The sequence below is a fragment of the Brachyhypopomus gauderio genome, chromosome 1 (assembly GCF_052324685.1).
Source record: "Brachyhypopomus gauderio isolate BG-103 chromosome 1, BGAUD_0.2, whole genome shotgun sequence".
Lineage (NCBI taxonomy): Eukaryota > Metazoa > Chordata > Actinopteri > Gymnotiformes > Hypopomidae > Brachyhypopomus > Brachyhypopomus gauderio.
The window spans coordinates 34,561,101-34,580,006 of NC_135211.1; the positions used below are offsets into that span (position 1 = coordinate 34,561,101).

Below are 18,906 nucleotides of genomic sequence, written 5' to 3' on the forward strand. Positions count from 1 at the left end.
ACACTGAGGATCATCACCATCTATAACCCTTAGTTATCATCACCATCTGTAACACTGAGGATCATCACCATCTGTAACACTGAGGATCATCACCATCTGTAACACTGAGGATCATCACCATCTATAACCCTTAGTTATCATCACCATCTATAACCCTTAGTTATCATCACCATCTGTAACACTGAGGATCATCACCATCTGTAACCCTTAGTTATCATCACTATCTGTAACACTGAGGATCATCACCATCTGTAACACTGAGGATCATCACCATCTATAACCCTTAGTTATCATCACTATCTGTAACACTGAGGATCATCACCATCTGTAACACTGAGGATCATCACCATCTGTAACTGTGAGGAGCATCACCATCTGTAACACTGAGGATCATCACCATCTGTAACACTGAGGATTGTCAACATCTGTAACACTGAAGATCATCACCATCTGTAACTGTGAGGAGCATCACCATCTGTAATCGAAAATTATTACCATCTATAACCCTTAGTTATCATAACTATCTGTAACACTGAGGATCATCACCATCTGTAACCCTTAGTTATCATCACTATCTGTAACCCTGAGGATCATCACCATCTGTAACCATGGCCTCTGGGACCTAAATCACACAGGCAGGTTAATTCCTTACACAGCACCTCACAACTTCTCCTAGATCTGACTGGATCTCTACTTGGTGCACACTGGGACAAAAAGGTTTCTCAAGGGGTAAATGTTCACTTATGGGTGTGGAGACTGCATAACATTTTGAATTAATGGTTTTAGGACCTCCGTAAAAGGGCTCATTGTGCAGGTGATTATGACCATAGCCCATAGCAGGGGGCGTAAAAGAATCTAAAGAGGTTGAATATTCCATAACCAAGGAAATTGTCCACAATCTACTGGCTGTACCAGAACATAGGTGTGACATTTTCTTAAACAGCTCAATTCATAAAATATACCTTTAAGTTACTGTAATTGCTTCTCATGCACCACATGTTGGAGTCTAAATCCAGCATTTCCAGTGCACTGTGCTACACTGGGAGTTCTCTCTCCCAGCTATGATTTCTTTGCAGAAACAACAGCACAAATGCAATCACTGACATAATTTTGGTTTGCAGCAGAGCACAAAGAAGCATAATTAGCTTTTGCTTGGGAACGTTGGCTGTTTTATGTGGTTAACTGAACCTATCTGAACATCATCTGAAAATCTCCCTGTGGGCAAAGCACAGCCACAGCAGGTCTCTATTGCTGCAATATGGCTTTCAAAGGCCTTATTCTGTTTCAGCTGATTGCAAAAATGATAAAGAATCACATTCCTTGTTTGAGTGCACCATCTTGATACCTTCAAATTAAATAATTTTAATTAGTCATACTAATGAAAATGATTAAATAAATCATACAAGCATTCAGGTGGTAAAAGTATTTAGAATTTAGGGGAATTCAGGGTCTGCTTATGTCATGTGGCGACTAATACTGCACTGTTTTTTATTGGTGATATTTTAAGAGCTTCGGCTGCAGGTCTCAGTGAAGTCTCACTGAGGCTTCATTGAAAACACAAAGGAGGAAAATAGTCCACAGCGTTTGTGCTATGTGATGGCCCATTACCTTAACGAAGGCCTACACAAAATAGCACAGTGCTTGCACACACAGAGAATCAGAACTTGAAACCATCAAATGTTCTACCTGGCATGAGCCTGGAGCAGACAGAACTGCTTCGGAGAAAAAAGGATTTTATTAGCATCATCAAACCAGGGTCAAGTTGCAGTGCAAAGGTCGTGACCTCCAAGGCTAGCTCTCAGACCTAGGGATTCAATGTTCATTTTTTTGCAAAAGTTCAGTTCTTTCAACACAACCAAAATGCAACTTCAAAGACAAAAAAAAAAACTGAGGTGACCTTTCAAAGTCTGTCACACTCATACTCTGTTAAATCAGCAGCTTTAGGAAGGAGGATGTCAAAGTGCCCCTTGCTGAGTTGAGGCAGTGTGTTAAACCCAGAGTCTTTGTCTTCTGGCAGTAGGCCCAGCTTGCACTGATTAACCTCTCCCTGTGGGGGGCTAACCAACGCCACTGACATCAGCTCAGCCCTGGGTGTAAACGACGTGAAGCGCAGGAGGCGGATGGAGTTGTGTGTCCTGCAGGAGCCTGGCACCAGGGCGGCGACACCCCCGCGGAACCTGGAGCTCACAGCAAGGTATATGAACGGGTTGTAAAGGCAAGCTGACTTGGCCCAGAGGCAGGCGAAGAGATGTACCGTCCTGGGCACGTGTAGACCCCAAGACAAGCACATGCACATTATGGCATATGGAGACCAGGCCAGGATGAAGGCTGTGCTGATGGCCATGGAAACCTGCAGTTACATGTACAGGAGACAGAGATGGCAAAGCCTGTAACTGAAAACAGATCTGTCAAATTCATCTTTGCACAAGGGCAAACAAAATGACCATAGGTCTGACGGCACTAGGGACATTTGTGGGATATTTACCAAACTGCTTTAGCATTAGCTGTGCACACATCACAGTGATATATTCCTTCACCTATAGCTTATCTTTACATCACTGTTTTTGTTACTGCCATCTGTGCAATTAGAAGTCTTTTATTATATCAAATGAATCACAGAGACATGAGATGTGACGAGAGGAGAAATACTATCATCATCTGTTGCTCTGTTGCAACCGTTTGCTAATATAAGAGCCTGCTGCCGGCGGCATGTGCTACAAGATTTGCCTAAGCAGGAACAGCTGTGAGAGCTCGAAGGCGAACATGTGCCACCACCCATGACGTCCTCACCACACGATGTCAGACCCACACATAATCAAACAGCTTTATGTTCTGTTTGGGCTGGAAATTGTTCTTTTGTCTGACTGAGTCGCCTTTGTGTACTCTGGTACTAGAGCTGGTGATTAGTCCTCGGAGACCAGGGTTTGAAATGAAACCCTTGTGAGTGATTCATTTGGAGCTTTGGCTCCAGGAAATGATAGCCCTGTGGCGAGCCACCCAGCTTTTGCCGAGGGACGTTGATTATTCATGAATAACACTGCAAAGTCTGTAATCATTTTTGGTTCCTCCCATTGGACGGTTGATATCACATAGGGAAATCTCTTGAATATCGATGCAAGTGTCTACAGCAGGGACCCAATCAAGAATGAATATTTGCAGTCTGTGTTTCATCTGATGTCAGTTCAGCAGGTGTTTTTGTGTGGGTTGACACATACCCTGGTCAATTCTCTCTCCACTCTCCTTTGCCTTTCGGAGAAGCATCCATTGACCGACATGGTGTTGCAGCTCTTAACCGTGTTTATGGTGGATATGTATGTGAAGAGAATGACCAGCACAGGGACAATGAAGCAGGAGGTCAGGATGGAGATAACGAAGGACTGGTACATGCTGCAATGGGATTTGGACCAGTCCACTTCACACGTGCCATAGCCACTGTCTGTGGAGTAACACCATGGTGAGATGGTGCATATTCTATTCTATTCTATTCTATTCTATTCTATTCTATTCTATTCTATTCTATTCTATTCTTACAATAGAATACAGGGTTTCTCTGAATGTTCACAGATCATATTGATCCATTATGATCCCATGCCTATTTAAAGACATCATTTATTTTCTCATATAATGTTAGATTAACAGTATGCATAACTCTTATAAATACACAGTGTGCACACAAAGATTCATACACATTCATATACTGTATGCATACTACAAGTATGTAAAAATATGCTCATTTCAAACTCATGGATACTGTCTAATTAGTCCATTTGTCTCTGATGTGCACCTGTATAGCTGCCCCAACCCAGCAGTGGGGCCATGGACCAGAAAAGTGCTCCCATCCAAATGCAGACAATGGATATGAAGATAGTACTTCTGCTCATGATATATGCTGTGAACACACATCAGAGAGAAGACCAGTCATCACCTTCAACTGACTGTCAGAAAACAGACTGGGCAACCTGTGCAAAAGACATCTCAGGGTGGTTCATATAAAAATATAGGATCAACCGTAGCACCAGAAGTGATCAGAAACAAGAGCATCCCACAGAAGTCTATTGCTAAGGCATGAAACTAAACCTAGCTAGTGTTGCTACATGTGCACAGGAAAGAAATGCCTGTGGGTGGAGGCACCAATGCGATCGTTTATCAAAACAAAGTGAGACACAGATGGAAGAAGGTTAAAGTACAGAATTTGGGTGGTTATAAATGTCACACTGTGGCATTTTAGGAACAATAAACTCTTCTCAGCATAACCGCCCGTGCAAACCTTTGCCAATGAAAAGAAGCACTGTTGACACAGCACATATCGCACTGAGTAAGGAACAATAAAAAAGACTGAAGTTATTTGTTGTATGTGTACCCTAATTTATGATTTATATAACTGCACGTGTGTCAATAATCTTCAATACAGCTTCAGATATAACATCCTCAGTTGTTTGAGCAGCTGTGACAAGAGTGGTTAACTTCATCTAAAATTAATGGCATTATTTTACCTCGGATTACATAATTGCATTGTCCTAAAATGATGATGGAATTCATTTTATCCGTATCTCTAAGGTCATGCCAGTGCATTCAGACTCATACCTAACTACACAGTGTCACACAGTGTAAGTGCAAACCTGTCATATCTGTTTCAGTGTAGTTACTGAAATAAATATTATAAACATTAATAACTACGTTTTTTATCAATAGTTATATGTGGGTGAGCATTTAACTAGTTTTACAGACCTTATTTTAGAGATTAATATTGTCTATATACCCCTATAATCAGCAAGGCAGTGTTTTTTTCTAACTTTAGTTTTTCTTTTCACTCTAGTCTAACCAGAGATTGATGTTTCAGTTTTGACTTTAAACTAACCAGAGTTCTTTGATCGTTTTACCTTTTTTTGAATGACGTCCTTTGAGGTATCTGGTAACACTGATGACTGTAAGGGTGTTGACAGTGGACAGACCAAAGAGTAGGGTTAGAAAACCATTCACCTAAAGGAGGAGTTGGGGAGGGGTTAAAAAGAGACAGAGATTATATCACAGTTGATCAGTGGTCTCTCCAAGTAACCTCCCTGTTTGTTTTTCAGCTCGGTCAGATATCCCAAAACGTTAGCTTGAGGACTTCCCTGGTTCACCCGGCGTGAGTGCCCTTGTATGCCTCTTTGTGTGTGGTGCATTGTGGCTTTGTACAAAAAGCCTGCTGCCATGGCCGCTTAGCACTGCTGCCACTCAATACTGCTGCCACTCAACACCACTACAACTCAACACCACTGCAACTCAACACCGCTGCAACTCAATACCGCTGCAACGCAACACTGCTGCCACTTAACTCTACCAACACATCAATAGATGTAACATTTGCAAATGTCATGTGTGCAAATGTATATATATATATTTCATAAGGGATCTGATGCATGAAGTTATTAAATAACTCTGAAAGGCCACTGACTACTCTTGAGTAGGGCATAGGGTATAGGGTGCATGTGTGTAGGGAGCTTCCCTGAAATGAGGTTCACCCTTGAACCTGCCGCCCCAGGGGCCAAAATGACTGGGAGATGAGATAATGCTGTGTCTGGATTAAAGATGTGCTCCCCGGTCCACAGGCGCCTCTGCAGGCACTCATATCTCTGTACATCTAAAACAAGGAAGAGCTTCAGCCTGTTATTGTTTGCCAAGTGAGTTTTTCTAAGGCTCTGCATGGACAGCACACACACAGAGGCCGGCGCGGGGAGATTTCCTCCCAACTACCCTGGAACGTGAAAATAAGCAGGACAAATTCCAAGCCAAGTACGAGGAAAACGCAGACTATTGTTCCGATGTGCCATGTCTCACCTTCGGTGGAAGTCACATAGACGTGATCATTTGTGGTGCTTCCACTAATTTGACATGGATTGCACTAATCAGAAAATCTAGCAAGCTTGGGCAAAATCCTGGTGAGAACTTTTACTTTCTGAAACTTTACTGCCCACCTCTGCTTCCAGTTCAGTGCATAACAGACAGCATGTTCTCCTGACCTGCATCATCACTCTTCACGTGGTGCAAGCCTCACCACATCGACTTTTAAAAACAGGAAGCTTAACACGACGTAACTCCAATCCCCAAAATGTTTACCTTTAACAGTCAGAAGATTTTACTGAATACCAGTGCTCGAGGATTTTGGATCAAGAATGTTGACTGGCTGAGCACTACAAGCAAATCTCAGACTTGTTGTAAGATGTTCACAAAGTGGCCATTCGAAATTCTTCTTTCAAACAGATAACATGAACAATAGCTCATAAAAGCAGATTCATACTTGTTATATGTTTGTTTTTTTCCTAATGCTTTTGGTAAACCCAGCATATTTTACAAATAAATCCACCACACCAAAACAAACCTTTTTTTTTTCAAGTTTGTTTGAACTTTAAAATCATCTATCCACCCAATTAAAATTTTTCATTCATCCCAATAGGATGTCATTGATTTTATAAGTGCTTCAGCTGTCAAGAAATTTAATTTAATTTAAAATTTAAACCATTAGTCTCTAAGTAGAATTACTATAACTTCTTATCAATTAACATAGTTAACATAGTTTTCATGCTGTTAGGCTTTGTCAAGCCAACTTAAAGTTTGTTCACAAACTTTACTTTCTAGTTTTCTCCTGTATTTACATTCATCATAGCTGGTTGTTGACCAGATGTTGGGAACATTACTTTAAAAAAGTAATTAGTTATAGTTACTCACTACTTGTTCAAAAAAGTAACTGAGTTAGTAACTGAATTACTATATAATAAAAGTAACTCGTTACCAGGGAGAGTAACTATTTGCATTACAGTAAAAAAAAAAGTTATATGCCAATGAATAAGGATTTTTTGAAAAAGCAGTTTTCACAGTCAGTTGAAATGAGTAGATCAGAAATGTGTTTAACTTTTGATATCTATTGCACATCCACAGACCAGTGCAGGATAAAATCCCAAATCTTTCAAAATCTCCCAAATCTCCCAAAAAAAAAAAGCAAAAGTAAACAGTTACACTATATAAAGTGCATTTACATCTATCAAATGAAATTAAATTCTCTCAACCTGAGACAACTGGTTTTTTCACAACAGAAGTAAACTTAACAATAAAACCTCTATTCTTAATTAAATAAATCAAATACCCAGTCTGGTAGACATTCAGGAACTTCAAGTATTTTTTAAAATAATGGTTATATCGCCACCTTGAAAATGTAAATTTTTCTTCGGCTTGCTCCTGACTCGCCATTTCTGCCTCTTCTCTGTTTGTGTCATGTGTCACTGGTGTGCTTCGGCACGCGTGCAAAAACACTGGCTCTGATTGGCTACCATAACGCTGCCTTAGCAAATCGCTTACTGATTTGTTAAGTTAAACAGGTGTTACACCGAGAACTGTGACCTATCGAGATCTGTTACTCCTCACTAGCCTGGGCAGGGGTCCGCTCGAATTACTGTTAGTATATCAATATATAGTAACGCACCGCTTTTAATGACCAGTAAAGTCAACGGCATTGTAACGACAGGAAAAGTAATTAATTATATTATCCCGTTACTGACAAAATGACGCCGTTACCCAACTTTTTAGATTGTTTGGAATTCAATTTTAAGGAGGACAAGAACTGGTGAGAGACATGGTGTGTGTGTGTGTGTGTGTGTGTGTGTGTGTGTGTGTGTGTGTGTGTGTGTGTGTGTGTGTGTGTGTGTGTGTGTGGGTGTGGGTGTGTATGTGTGTGTGCAGTTAACCTATCAGCTGAAGAACAAAACAGTGTGCACTTGTTTATGTCAGCACCTCATGATATTGTACTTAGAGAGTCAGAAATTCTAAAGAATCATTTTAAGCTTCTAGCAAAAAGAATTGGGAGAGTTTCAAAACTGACCTATGACCTTGTTTCACTAGCGACATAAAATCGTCAGTAGACATCTCTGAATAATTGGTTATTGGCTTCAGAGAGTGATGCCTCTGTAAAAGTATTTGGTTTCTAGACATTTTTGACTTAATTTGGCAGAAGTCTACAGTTCAGAAGTCAAATGTGTTAGATGTGTGATGTCCACATAAAATTAAAATAACATTCAAATGGGACTTCTAGTTCAAATTTAGAATTATTATCAGTGACCGGGAGGTCCTCATATTCCAAATACCATCCCAAATAAGACATATGCCAAACCCACATGATGCTGAGAAAGTGTACACTTTCCATTATGTCCAGATTAGACTACTGCAGTGTGTTAGCTGGGTAGCTGGTTGTTTTAATTATTACATTTCATATTTATTTAATAAGCTAGTGCAAAATGCCCTATTTTGCTTTTGTAAGCATTATTATTATTATTATTATTATTATTATTATTATTATTATTGGCAGTATTAGTAGTAGTAGTAGTATCATTCATGTAAAGTATACATATCTGAAAGCAGACACCATATAAAATAATCACTACATATGAGATATGTTTGCACATAAGCATGCAGTGTGTTTGTATCATGGTATACATGTATAATTCCAAAGACACATGTTAAAATCTCCTACCTGGCAATTCCAGATCCATGTGATGACATATCCACCATCACTGAAAACATTGAATATTTTCACAATCCCCCTGGAGTACCCGAACACAGCCATAGCCGCATCGGTGACCGCAAGGTTCAGTGTCAGCAGATCTGAAGCCTGAAGGATGAATCTCTGGCTGTGAAGGACCAACATCACGATACCGTTCCCAGCACAAGAGAGCAAGCCTGAAACACAAGGCATGCAAAACCAGCGTCCAGTGACAGGATTGACCTCAGCATCAAATTGAGATTTATCTGTAATGTTTAACAGTGTATTTAGTGAGAAGACCTGTGGGCACATTATATAATCCTTAGCTAAAATCTCCAGCAAGAAAAATCCAGTTTACCAGGTTAAATGTAACCAGCTGATAGCAACCTTATGTTGGTCAGAGGTTATTGGTCCAAAGACGCTGCTGCTCTATATTGTGCAAAATGTAGAGAAAATGGCAAAATGGCTAAACTCAGCAATATGCCCTGAGTCTTATTTTTTCTAGTTATTGCAAACACAAGCTGTAGTGCATAATTTCTGACTATAAAATTATATTTAATTTCCAAATTTAAAAACCATTCATCTAAACTTTTCACTAAGTGAAGTAGATTCAAATGTCTGAGAGGTGGAAGTGGTGATCAATGAAGCAAAAGAGGAAAAGAATGGAGCAAATTATTGCAAAAATCATCTCAGAAAAAATTTCCCCTCCTATGAAACTTTTTTCATCAAGAGGTGTCAAAAACCACAGCAATCCAAGACTCTACCCACACAAAACCAGCAGATAGACTCCAACAACCATCTCGCCGTGTTGAGAAAGTGCCGCTTTGTTTTCAACAGAACTAAAGTTGTTATTCCGCCAAGACACGTTGAGTGATATTACTGCTTTTTTCAGATTCAGATTTATGTCCATTTTCTCCATTATAGATTAGACACACCCGACTTGTAAAAAAAATCCTTTTGTGAAGCCACATGAATTGGCCAAGCAATCGCTACTCTTCTGTACCACAGACATGCCTAATCCAATTTTTGTCTTACTTGTGCAACAGATGGAACAAACAAAAGAACTTTGCAAACACAGCAACAATAACAACTTGAAAACATTTATGCTTATTTAGATATAGTATTAATGGAGAAAGTACAGAGCAATTATTTAATGTTATATAATTTGCAAAGACATTAGGACTGTCCAAGGTGCTGAAAGAAAGAATTTCAACACACTGAAACACAGGATTATTGAAAAGTTATAAGACAAATATATGAGATACAAAAACTAATTTGACAACATAAGAGAAAACGTACATAAAACATACAAGTCGAGGATAATATCTTCATAGATGCATAACAGGTTTGTAGAGTGTGTGTGTAGCTCCACACATCTGAACTGACCTGTCCAGCACCAATGTTCAGACACTATTAATGTTCAATGTTCCAGCCTTCTGAAAAGTTTTAAATGACAATGTACACCAGGGATTCTTGATAGCACTATAGCATATTCAAACGTTAATATAAGTTGTTTTGTCAGTACAAAGAAAGGGTTCAGGGTTGTCTGAACCCTGTCGTGGTTTAGATTGTAATCATTTGAATAATGTTTTCTTGTACAACTGGACCCCATCTGGACTGGTAACAATTTGCATGGGACTATTATAACAATGTGTTACAAACAAGCAGTTTTTGCCCCTGCCCTGGTGAACTGCTAAATTTAGGTGATGAAGTGCCTCTCCTGAGACCAGGCAATGTATTCCTTAACTCCTCCCTCTCAGCCCCAAGGCAAGAGGTGCTGCCCCTGGAAGTCTTCAACCTTATCTCCAGATCATTAGATTCCCATGATCTCTTAAGAACAGCCCTTGATTTCATTTACTCATTTTGGAAACACAGCCATAAACATAATGTGGCTTTCACATTCAACTCTAGTGTCATTCATGCTGGTATACCTTTTGTTTTGATGGAAAGGGAAAACGTTTTTGGGGGATTAGGGGTTATTTTTAAGAATGGCAGATGGAGGTAATCTGACAGCTCAGCTCAAGGCAGCACACTCCATCAACCTGGTCTGCATTAGCCTCGCCCTTCTTGACTGTGTAACCTCCCCCCACCCCACATTCACACACACACACACACACACACACACACACACACACACACACACACGCTCAAAACTGTATCACTCTGAAGCACACACTCTCTCTCCACCTTGCCCTCCCCCACCAGGGGTAACTGGAGTCTGTTAGCAGCACCGGAGTTCACAGTACACACCTTGTTTTCCGTGAGGGCTCAAGCCGCAGACCAACACCACCACTACCACCCAAACCAACCCCCCCTTCCCCGGCACTCCGGATGTGGCTGGAAAAGGCCGCTTGCCATTTCCGGTTCTCGTTATCAACCCTCCTTATGAGCTCTGCTGAAAGAGAGAGAGAGAGAGAGAGAGAGAGAGAGAGAGAGAGAGAGAGAGAGAGAGAGAGAGAGAGAGAGAGAGAGCACTGTGGGGATGAAGTACTGCAGGCCTCCACTCAGCTTAGAAACAACCCACACGGCTCTGGACAGAGCCGGGAGAGAACACACCCAAGCCGGGTTTGCATGCTCTCCTCGGACTGGTGCTTCTGCTTTGTCATCACGACACCTGCTGTCTAAAACTGTAGGCTTTGTCTGCAATCTCTGCATTATATACTGTAAATTCCTCTATCCAAGGATTCCATGTGCTATGTCCCTGACAAAGGGACTGTCTTGCAAAGAAAAACCCTGTGGTACTTGACTGTGTAAATAGCTTGTAATGGCTTTGTGCTTTTCTGTTATTCTATACAGTGGCCTATTTCCATTCAAGCCTCCCACAATATCATGCTGGGGGTGACATGATGTCATCCTGGTTTCTGGTCTCATTCCTTAAAAGTAATTTAATACCCGTTTCCACTGGATTCTGCACATAATGTCCTTTAGAGAATGACGTCACACAAGATGACTGAGAAAGAGTTAAGAGTGTGAGCACATGATGACTTTTGGAAATGGTTATGGCTGATTGCTGGGGTGTGAGGCAGATTCGTTAATTCCTGGTGGACGTAACTGGTTCTTAAGGTCGCTAAGCATGTGACTGGGATTATGAACTGATTATGAGCTGTGAAACTCTTAGAAGCTTATGGGCATGATCCACTTGCCACACTGACCTGAGAATAGAAGAGTCAGTCTGCAGTGATTCTATCAGGTTACATAGGAAATAACCTCAAGCAAAAATGGTGTCCAGATAATTTAATTAGAGTTCTGTGTGTTATGGAAGATTTAAAGTTTGCCTGCATAGGCTACACTAAGTTTTTTTGCACTTTCATTGTTGAGTCTGTCAGCAGGTGAAACCTTCCTTCATAAAGCATCATTTCACCTGTTGCAGATTCTGCTCAGATGTGATGTGACTCATTGTCGTTCAACAATCATCTTCGGAGCTCCAGTTTTGACAGATACACAAAGAACAGATGATTGTATCAAAACACAATTGTCCTTCTGAAAGGCTCTTAGAATGGAAACTCAGAGGGGTAATGGGGGCTTATGCCTTGGATTATAAGATAGGTTGTCTATATTCCTATAGACTCCTTCCAATGAAGTTCTCTTACAAATGTTTATCAAACATCTTTTTTAAAGAGCATGCAATAAAATCTCACTGTATATGCATCATTTTAGAGTTCTTAGGGCAGGACAGTTTAATTCAGTGGCTCAAGGTCTTTGGGTCCAAACCACATGCAAATATTTGTAAGGGCAGGTCCATTCAGGTGGTGAATTCTATCCCTGACCATGAATTTATTTAAGCAAGAAACTTATGCAAGTAGCACCTATTTAGGAGAGAATTTATTATTTTTTCTCTAAAGAAGCGCCATTCCATCTGCTAAGCTCACTTGATTTAAAGTACTTTCCAGTTGCATAAGACTCATTTTATCAACAGTATGATGAATCCACAGTAAGGCAAACCTGCGGTGCTGGGCTGGACCAGAACCACAAAGCAGTTTCAGACAGTACAAGGCTGCCATTTAGGCCAGCTCAACTGTAACAGCAAAACTCAGCCAGTGGTAAGAAACTATAGGACCATTGATTCAAAGAACGTGTCTTTTTTAGCCCAATAAGAGGTTAAATTTGCAGGATAGCTGTCAAAAGATCATAAGGCAGCAACGTACAGAGAACTGGAACACACACTGGAATCATGAAGAAGAAGTGCAAATTTTAAACACAAAGTTACACAAAATGGCATTGTCACAGCAACCTTAAAGTGCTTTTTTATGAGTGGTCTTGTTAATAAAGTGGTTGGTAAGTATATGTTAAAGGTTTAGACACTAATGATGCGACGAATTGTATAAGATACAGATCCAGTCCATCGGCAGCAGGGGGTCTGAGAGTGGCATGTTGTTCTATTGAGATATCCTCTACAGCATACGCTTTAGTAAATGCATAAGCTGGTCTCACAAATGACTCTTGGGAAGAATGACATTTAGCACTTTGCACACCAAATCCTGCACTTTTGGATTTAGTTAAGAGGAAAAACCACAAGTCCATTTTTCAGGGGCAGTCTTTCTAGGAGTGAATGAGCATTTGTGTGATGGTGTGTTTGTGTGTGGAGGAGGGGTAAATCAGTGCAAACCTACCTGCTGTGGTAAGAGGCCAGGCATGGCTCGACATGGATGGATAATCCAGAAAGCTCAGGTCTTTGACTGGCTTTGTTTGAGAGAGGTCTTGGCTCTCCGCCTGGCCCTGATGTAGTCTCTGGTGTGAAGGGCATTCATTTGAGATACTTCCCTGGGCTGCCAAGACTGCAGCTGTGAGAAGCGGCCTTAAAAAGACTGTCTGAACCTCCTCTGCCCTCTCAGGTACTTATACCCTTCTGTAACTCCTTTTAATTACTACATTTGTAATCACACCCATGATAGTAGAAACCTTTTTCAAACACATTCAACTGCCTCGAGTCGGTTTCAACTGTAAGTTTTTTCCTTCTAAATCTGATTCTGTGCAGCTAACAAATTGTTTGTTATCCTCCAGAGTGAGAAAAGGGCAATGTTTAATACCATGAGACATCTCTCAAATGTTGTGTGCATGTGTGCTGCTTTGAAGGACAGATGTGTTCACATTAGAGACACAGGTGATTTACAAATGTGAATCATCAAGAAATCAAACGTGATCTGAGCAAAAGAATCAGAATTGAACAATGCCATATGTTATGTGAATGTAGCCCACACGTAGCATAATTAATATACATTTTGCCCTTAGGATTGATGTTTCACAGACCATAGTTTGAATAGCCAATTAAACATTTACATATCACATTTAGTAAAAGACACCCCAGCATTCATTTCCCACATGAGCAGCACTCTACCACAGGGTCTAAAAGAAAAAAGTTGATTTAATGAATATGGTTATTCTTTGTACCCTGTAGTCTCTTTTGCTTTTGCTAATAGTTTGGTGACAACAAGCTAAGTTTAAATCTCACCATATACCCATGTTATGTGTTCCTGGTTCTAATTTTGTCTATTTTTTGCACACCTGCTTTTTGGTAATCTGATCTGAAAACATTTCACAACCCAGCTGCTATACACCTGTAAGGTTTCTTTGGTTCACTTCAGGGGTTCTATAGGTACATACCGGACGCAAGAACAGTGTGAATAACGTGGACAAGACAGCTATGACAAGCTCATAACTACTGTACTAAGGTGCACAATAAAACTATTAAAATCTGCCCTATCACCCTATTCAGCCTGCCCCTAGCCATATGCAACATCAAATTTATGTTTGTTTTTCAGGAACGCATATTTATCTCTGGGTGTAATACCTTCCAGGGACACTTTTGGATCTACTGTAAATATTGCTTTGATATTCTAGATAATAGAAAAAAACTACCAAAACCCCATTTTGTCCAATCATATGTATTTAGCAAATTGTAACTATGGGATAGTTAGGATTAGAACTATGTGTAGTAGTACTTATTACTACCTGTGCCTTGTCTTAACTATTCTAAATGGGGTGTCATTCACCTGCAGAGATTTAGTGGAGGTTTGCATTGCCAGAGGGAATGTGGTAATAAGCTGCAGATAAAAAAAAATAAAAAAGTAAAAAACATTGCTATGGTAGACTCGAATCTGGGAGGGTGAGAAACAGGTTAGAATGTTTTATTGCAGCCAAGACCACGATCATAAGATATGCTCTTAAATGCCAAAAAATATATATCCTAAGTACTCAGGAAATGCCTGCCAGCTACTGCAGGGGGATAATGGGTGTAAAATGGCAGTGTGCTACAATCTCGTCAGTGAAGCATTTAGCTCATTTGTGGTTGCAAACTGTTTTGTGTGTAGTTTACCAAAATGTATTGCCTTGAGGCTGGTTTACATGTGTTTGTCTCAGCGAATCATACACAGGCATAATTACACAGTGTTACATTAAATTAAATATTCCTAGTGTACCTTTAAAATTAGGTGTGAAAAAGCAACTAGAATTAAACTCTTATGAATGTAATGTGAAATGAGACACCTTACTAATTCGATTAACTAATCCCCCCTTTCTTCACACTTGTTGTAAAGGTTTGAGTAAAACTTTGATGCACGTTAACTTCAGACAGAATGAATATCACATGTAAGCATGGAATTGTGTAGGTATTTTGAGGTGTTTATGTCTCCCCCTAGTAACTCTATTTTTGCGTTTCATTGGCACTTGTCTCTTAAAAGACTGCATTTACACACACCAAAATGCTCAGCTTTACGAGGACTAGTTACTTCCTTCTCTCTCCCCCTCTCTCTCAGAAGGAGAGCTCTGTTCAGGGTCATGTGATAGGACTCGTGTCCCTCCTCTGGTTCAGTGGCTCAGAGAGCCGGAACAGAGAGGAGAAAGGCTCAGTATGTCTCAATCATATCTCTTACTCTATTTATAACGAGACATAGTAGACCACCTGGGCCCCAGCGCTGGAACACTTAATGAAGCTCCAAACCTAAAGTCTGACTGGATGCAGTTGCAGTTGGGGGGGGGGGGTTTGCCCATCTGAGAAAAACACCAAAGCAGTCACTTGTTTGTTAACCTGTTAGTTTTAGGCCATAGGTTATATGAATGTGGAAGATGAGGTAATTTCAACAACGTTTTGCAGCAGAGACCTGATCATGACCTGATCGTGAGCGAGACGGAGGAAGACGGAGAGCGACAGATCCTTTGGTGGCCATGGCTGCTCTCATTCTAAAGAATGTGCCGAGGGGCAGCACGTTCAGTGCCCCTGCCTCATGCCCCTACATGCCCCAACGTGCCCCGACATACTAATGCCCATTGCTTGCGATTTGTATTGCGCGTATCGCTATCCAGTGCATGGTCACCGAAATCAAACATGTCTCACAAAACATCCCAGAGCAGGGAAGATCTGCCTTCAAGCCTCAGAGCTCCGTCTGCTGAACTCACATTCCTCCGGGATGCCAGAAGATGGCAATGAAATTGCTTGGCCTTGAGCGCTGCAGGTGGTGGGCTGTTGGGGCAAGCTTTGCGGCTTCATCAGCACGCTCGCGACAAAACCATCCTCACCACCACCACCCAGTCAACTATATATAAACACAGAAACCTGCAGAACCTCTTGCCAAACTTGCATCTCAAGAGGAGACATTTTATAACTCTGAGTGAGAGAAAGAGGACAAAATGCCAGAGTGAACTATAGTAATTTTCCTGAATTAAGATATCTGACCTCATGGAATCTGTGCTCCAAACTGTTTTGAGTTGGTGTGGAACCACATTTTTTGCTAGCCAGAATAACTAGGCTTTGAGTTATTGTAAGAGCTCAATATTTTTAGCAGTCCTAGCTTCCATGTTGCATGGTTTTTAATGCAGTAACCAAAGAAGTAAGTTATCATCATGTCACACCCATGTCTCCACTGAAAGCTAGCAAAACCTCACTGTTGACATGAATTAGTGGATGGTAGGATAATTCCCATTAAACAACTCAACTGCCCAACCACCTTCCCCATACGTCTGTATTTAGGTGGCATAGGAAATGTGATCAGTTTGATTCTACATGGTTCACTGCTTCCCATTTCAGCTCAGGAATCCAGTGGATCTAATTATGATGTGTGTTGGTTAAAGCCACATGCAGATGTTTACAGGGCAAACGTGTAATTCAGCATGGAAGCTGGATGTCGCCAGAAGATACCAGTTTACCAACAAGTACAGACAAATTCATAGTGGGGGTGAAAAAATTGTTAAATGGGCTTCACTGGCAAAGCTCAGCAGTGTAACATAGGGAGGGAATATTTGTGATTTGTAAAATAAATGATCAAGAATTGGCCCATGCTGTCTTTAAGTAGACAGACTTCTGGTTTGTGTGTAACGACACAAAGCAAAAGCTGCAGAAAAAAATCTACTTGTGCAAATTTGAAGTGCCCATGGCTAAGGTAATCATCAACACTATGACCTCTCTGAAGCTGCTAAAATTGTTAAGCAATTAGATGAAAATATCTTTGATCTTAGACAGCTGACGATGACTGAAACTCACAGGATGTTTCGGAGGCAGTAATTAAAAGAAAGATTATGTTGTCACATTGACTCCCTGGAAAATTCTTGGCATTTCCTTTTATTTTCTGTCTGCAATTCACACTTCAATGTGTGAAATCTAGTGACCCACACACAATTTTATTTACCGACATAATTAAGGTATAGACACAAGTTCTGTGTAATCTCCTGTATTTTAATTACTTCCTTACTGCTCCAATTTCTTGTGGCACCTAAAAAAAAGAAGCTTTTCATTAAAGGTGAACTGTTCCAAATTCCCATTTATGTCCTACTACTATAAAAATGTAGGAACCTGAAATGTATTTTAACACTGGGAAAGTACAGGTTTAAAAAAGATTCAATAATGAGAACAAGAGCACACAGCAATCTGATATCAGGTTCAGATTGATTTCATGTAGCTCTGAATGCAACGTCACTCAAGTTAAAGTTGTCAGTGTGCACCTTCGGATAGGGTAAAAGGGTGAGCAGATTACTCGCATTAAGCTTTTGGAAACAGACTCCACCACTTGTAATTAACAGTTGTACAGAAAAACAGAACCAAAACCTTCCTAGGAATTGTGCCCACCTGAAACCAGACCAGTAACAAGTACTGAACTGATTACCAGGTGCAGGTAGTTCAGAATGACATATAAAACACCAAACATAAGTCATTACACAAGTAGCCGTTCTATCAAGCATAAGAGACCCTATGACAGGGTTGAGAGAGAAAGTGCAAGAGCTCAGGGTGTTTGAACCAAACCATGACAGTAATGGCTCTCAGGAGCCTGGAGGATCTGGCAGACGTCAAGGCAAGTCCACTGCTATGTGTGGACAAGCTGGCTGATTGTGACGCGTACACTCTGTGTCAACACTTGTACAAAACGCTGGTGTCACATGGCAAAAACAGACCAGGCAGAGAAAGTGCCTTGTCCTCGTCAAGGCAAAATTAAGCCTCAGGTTCATGCTGCAAACAGACACCGCAGAGCTGCACATTCCTCTCGATATAAGTGCAGATAAGCTCAAGGATCTTGCTGTCAAGCAGACTACGAAAGACTTCAAACACCTCATCCCAGGCCAAATATTCACTACGGTGATCGACTATGCTCATATCAAACAGATGGCTTGAACCAAGAACAGTAACTGAAGACAGACTTACTGGTTCCTAGCCCAAAAGGACTATGACTACATAAAAACCAGATAGGGCAGCCTTCACAAGAATGCCAATGGCCTCTCACAGATACAAGGAAAGTCAGGTCTGGTCAGGTCATCACAGTGCCCCAGGCTTGAGACTTTGGTGAGGGATTATAATGCAAAGGCTTCTTGCGCCCTGTGAATGGCTTGAGCAATGATACTCAGCAACGCAACAAGGCCACTCATTCACATCCAGTAGCCAGATGTGAGTTAGGTCACATAACGTGTGGCCCTTAAAGATCACACAGTGCTCAATGCAACTATCTGGGATGTTCTGGGAGATGAGATTGTTAACAAGCACATTGGTAAAGCTGTAGGTAAACAATAAAGGAACATTCCTGAATTAATAATTTTCAATCTGAACTCTCTGTCAATGCAAAGACATTGAATTACTTCACAGGTTAGATGTCCTGTTCCTAAAACAAATGTTCTATCTTTTTTCCTCTCTCAATGCCACAAGGGAGTCTGGGTAGTGATTGGGCCATTACATCCAACATATCGCAATTGGAAGGGCCCCCAAAACATGCTGACTTCACTCTGCCAAAACCCAACCCATTAAGCACCCAAACACGTTATCGTCTCCCTTCCCTTACTACCTGAAAACAAAGCATTTCCAGGCACTACAATGTACAATTTACATGTCCAAGTGCTGTGTGCATCCCCCCCATCACGTTCTCGCCTGAGAGACCGCAGGACTTAGCGGCATTTATGATTCTATTTCGGAGGTCATAAGC

The 18,906-nt window shown here is 40.9% G+C and overlaps 1 protein-coding gene across 1 annotated transcript; it reads right to left on the reverse strand.

The window, feature by feature from the left end:
- Positions 1–1,703: 1,703 nt before the first annotated feature.
- On the reverse strand, positions 1,704–8,717 carry LOC143527223 (visual pigment-like receptor peropsin). The gene is made up of 5 exons (XM_077022273.1): positions 8,504–8,717; positions 4,881–4,980; positions 3,785–3,889; positions 3,216–3,436; positions 1,704–2,350 (listed from the first exon to the last, which is right to left on the reverse strand). Exons 1-5 carry the CDS (start codon positions 8,675–8,677, stop codon positions 1,901–1,903), a joined length of 1,050 nt encoding a protein of 349 aa, XP_076878388.1. The 5' UTR covers positions 8,678–8,717; the 3' UTR covers positions 1,704–1,900.
- Positions 8,718–18,906: the final 10,189 nt, after the last annotated feature.

Coding starts and splice junctions, on each gene's coding strand:
- LOC143527223 (XM_077022273.1), bottom strand. CDS start 8,677: ATGTTGGTCCTTCACAGCCAGAGATTCATCCTTCAGGCTTCAGATCTG. Junction 3,890..4,880: donor AGGACGTCATTCAAAAAAAG/GTAAAACGATCA, acceptor GTGTGTTCACAG/CATATATCATGAGCAGAAGT. Junction 2,351..3,215: donor TGGAGAGAGAATTGACCAGG/GTATGTGTCAAC, acceptor ATGTAACTGCAG/GTTTCCATGGCCATCAGCAC.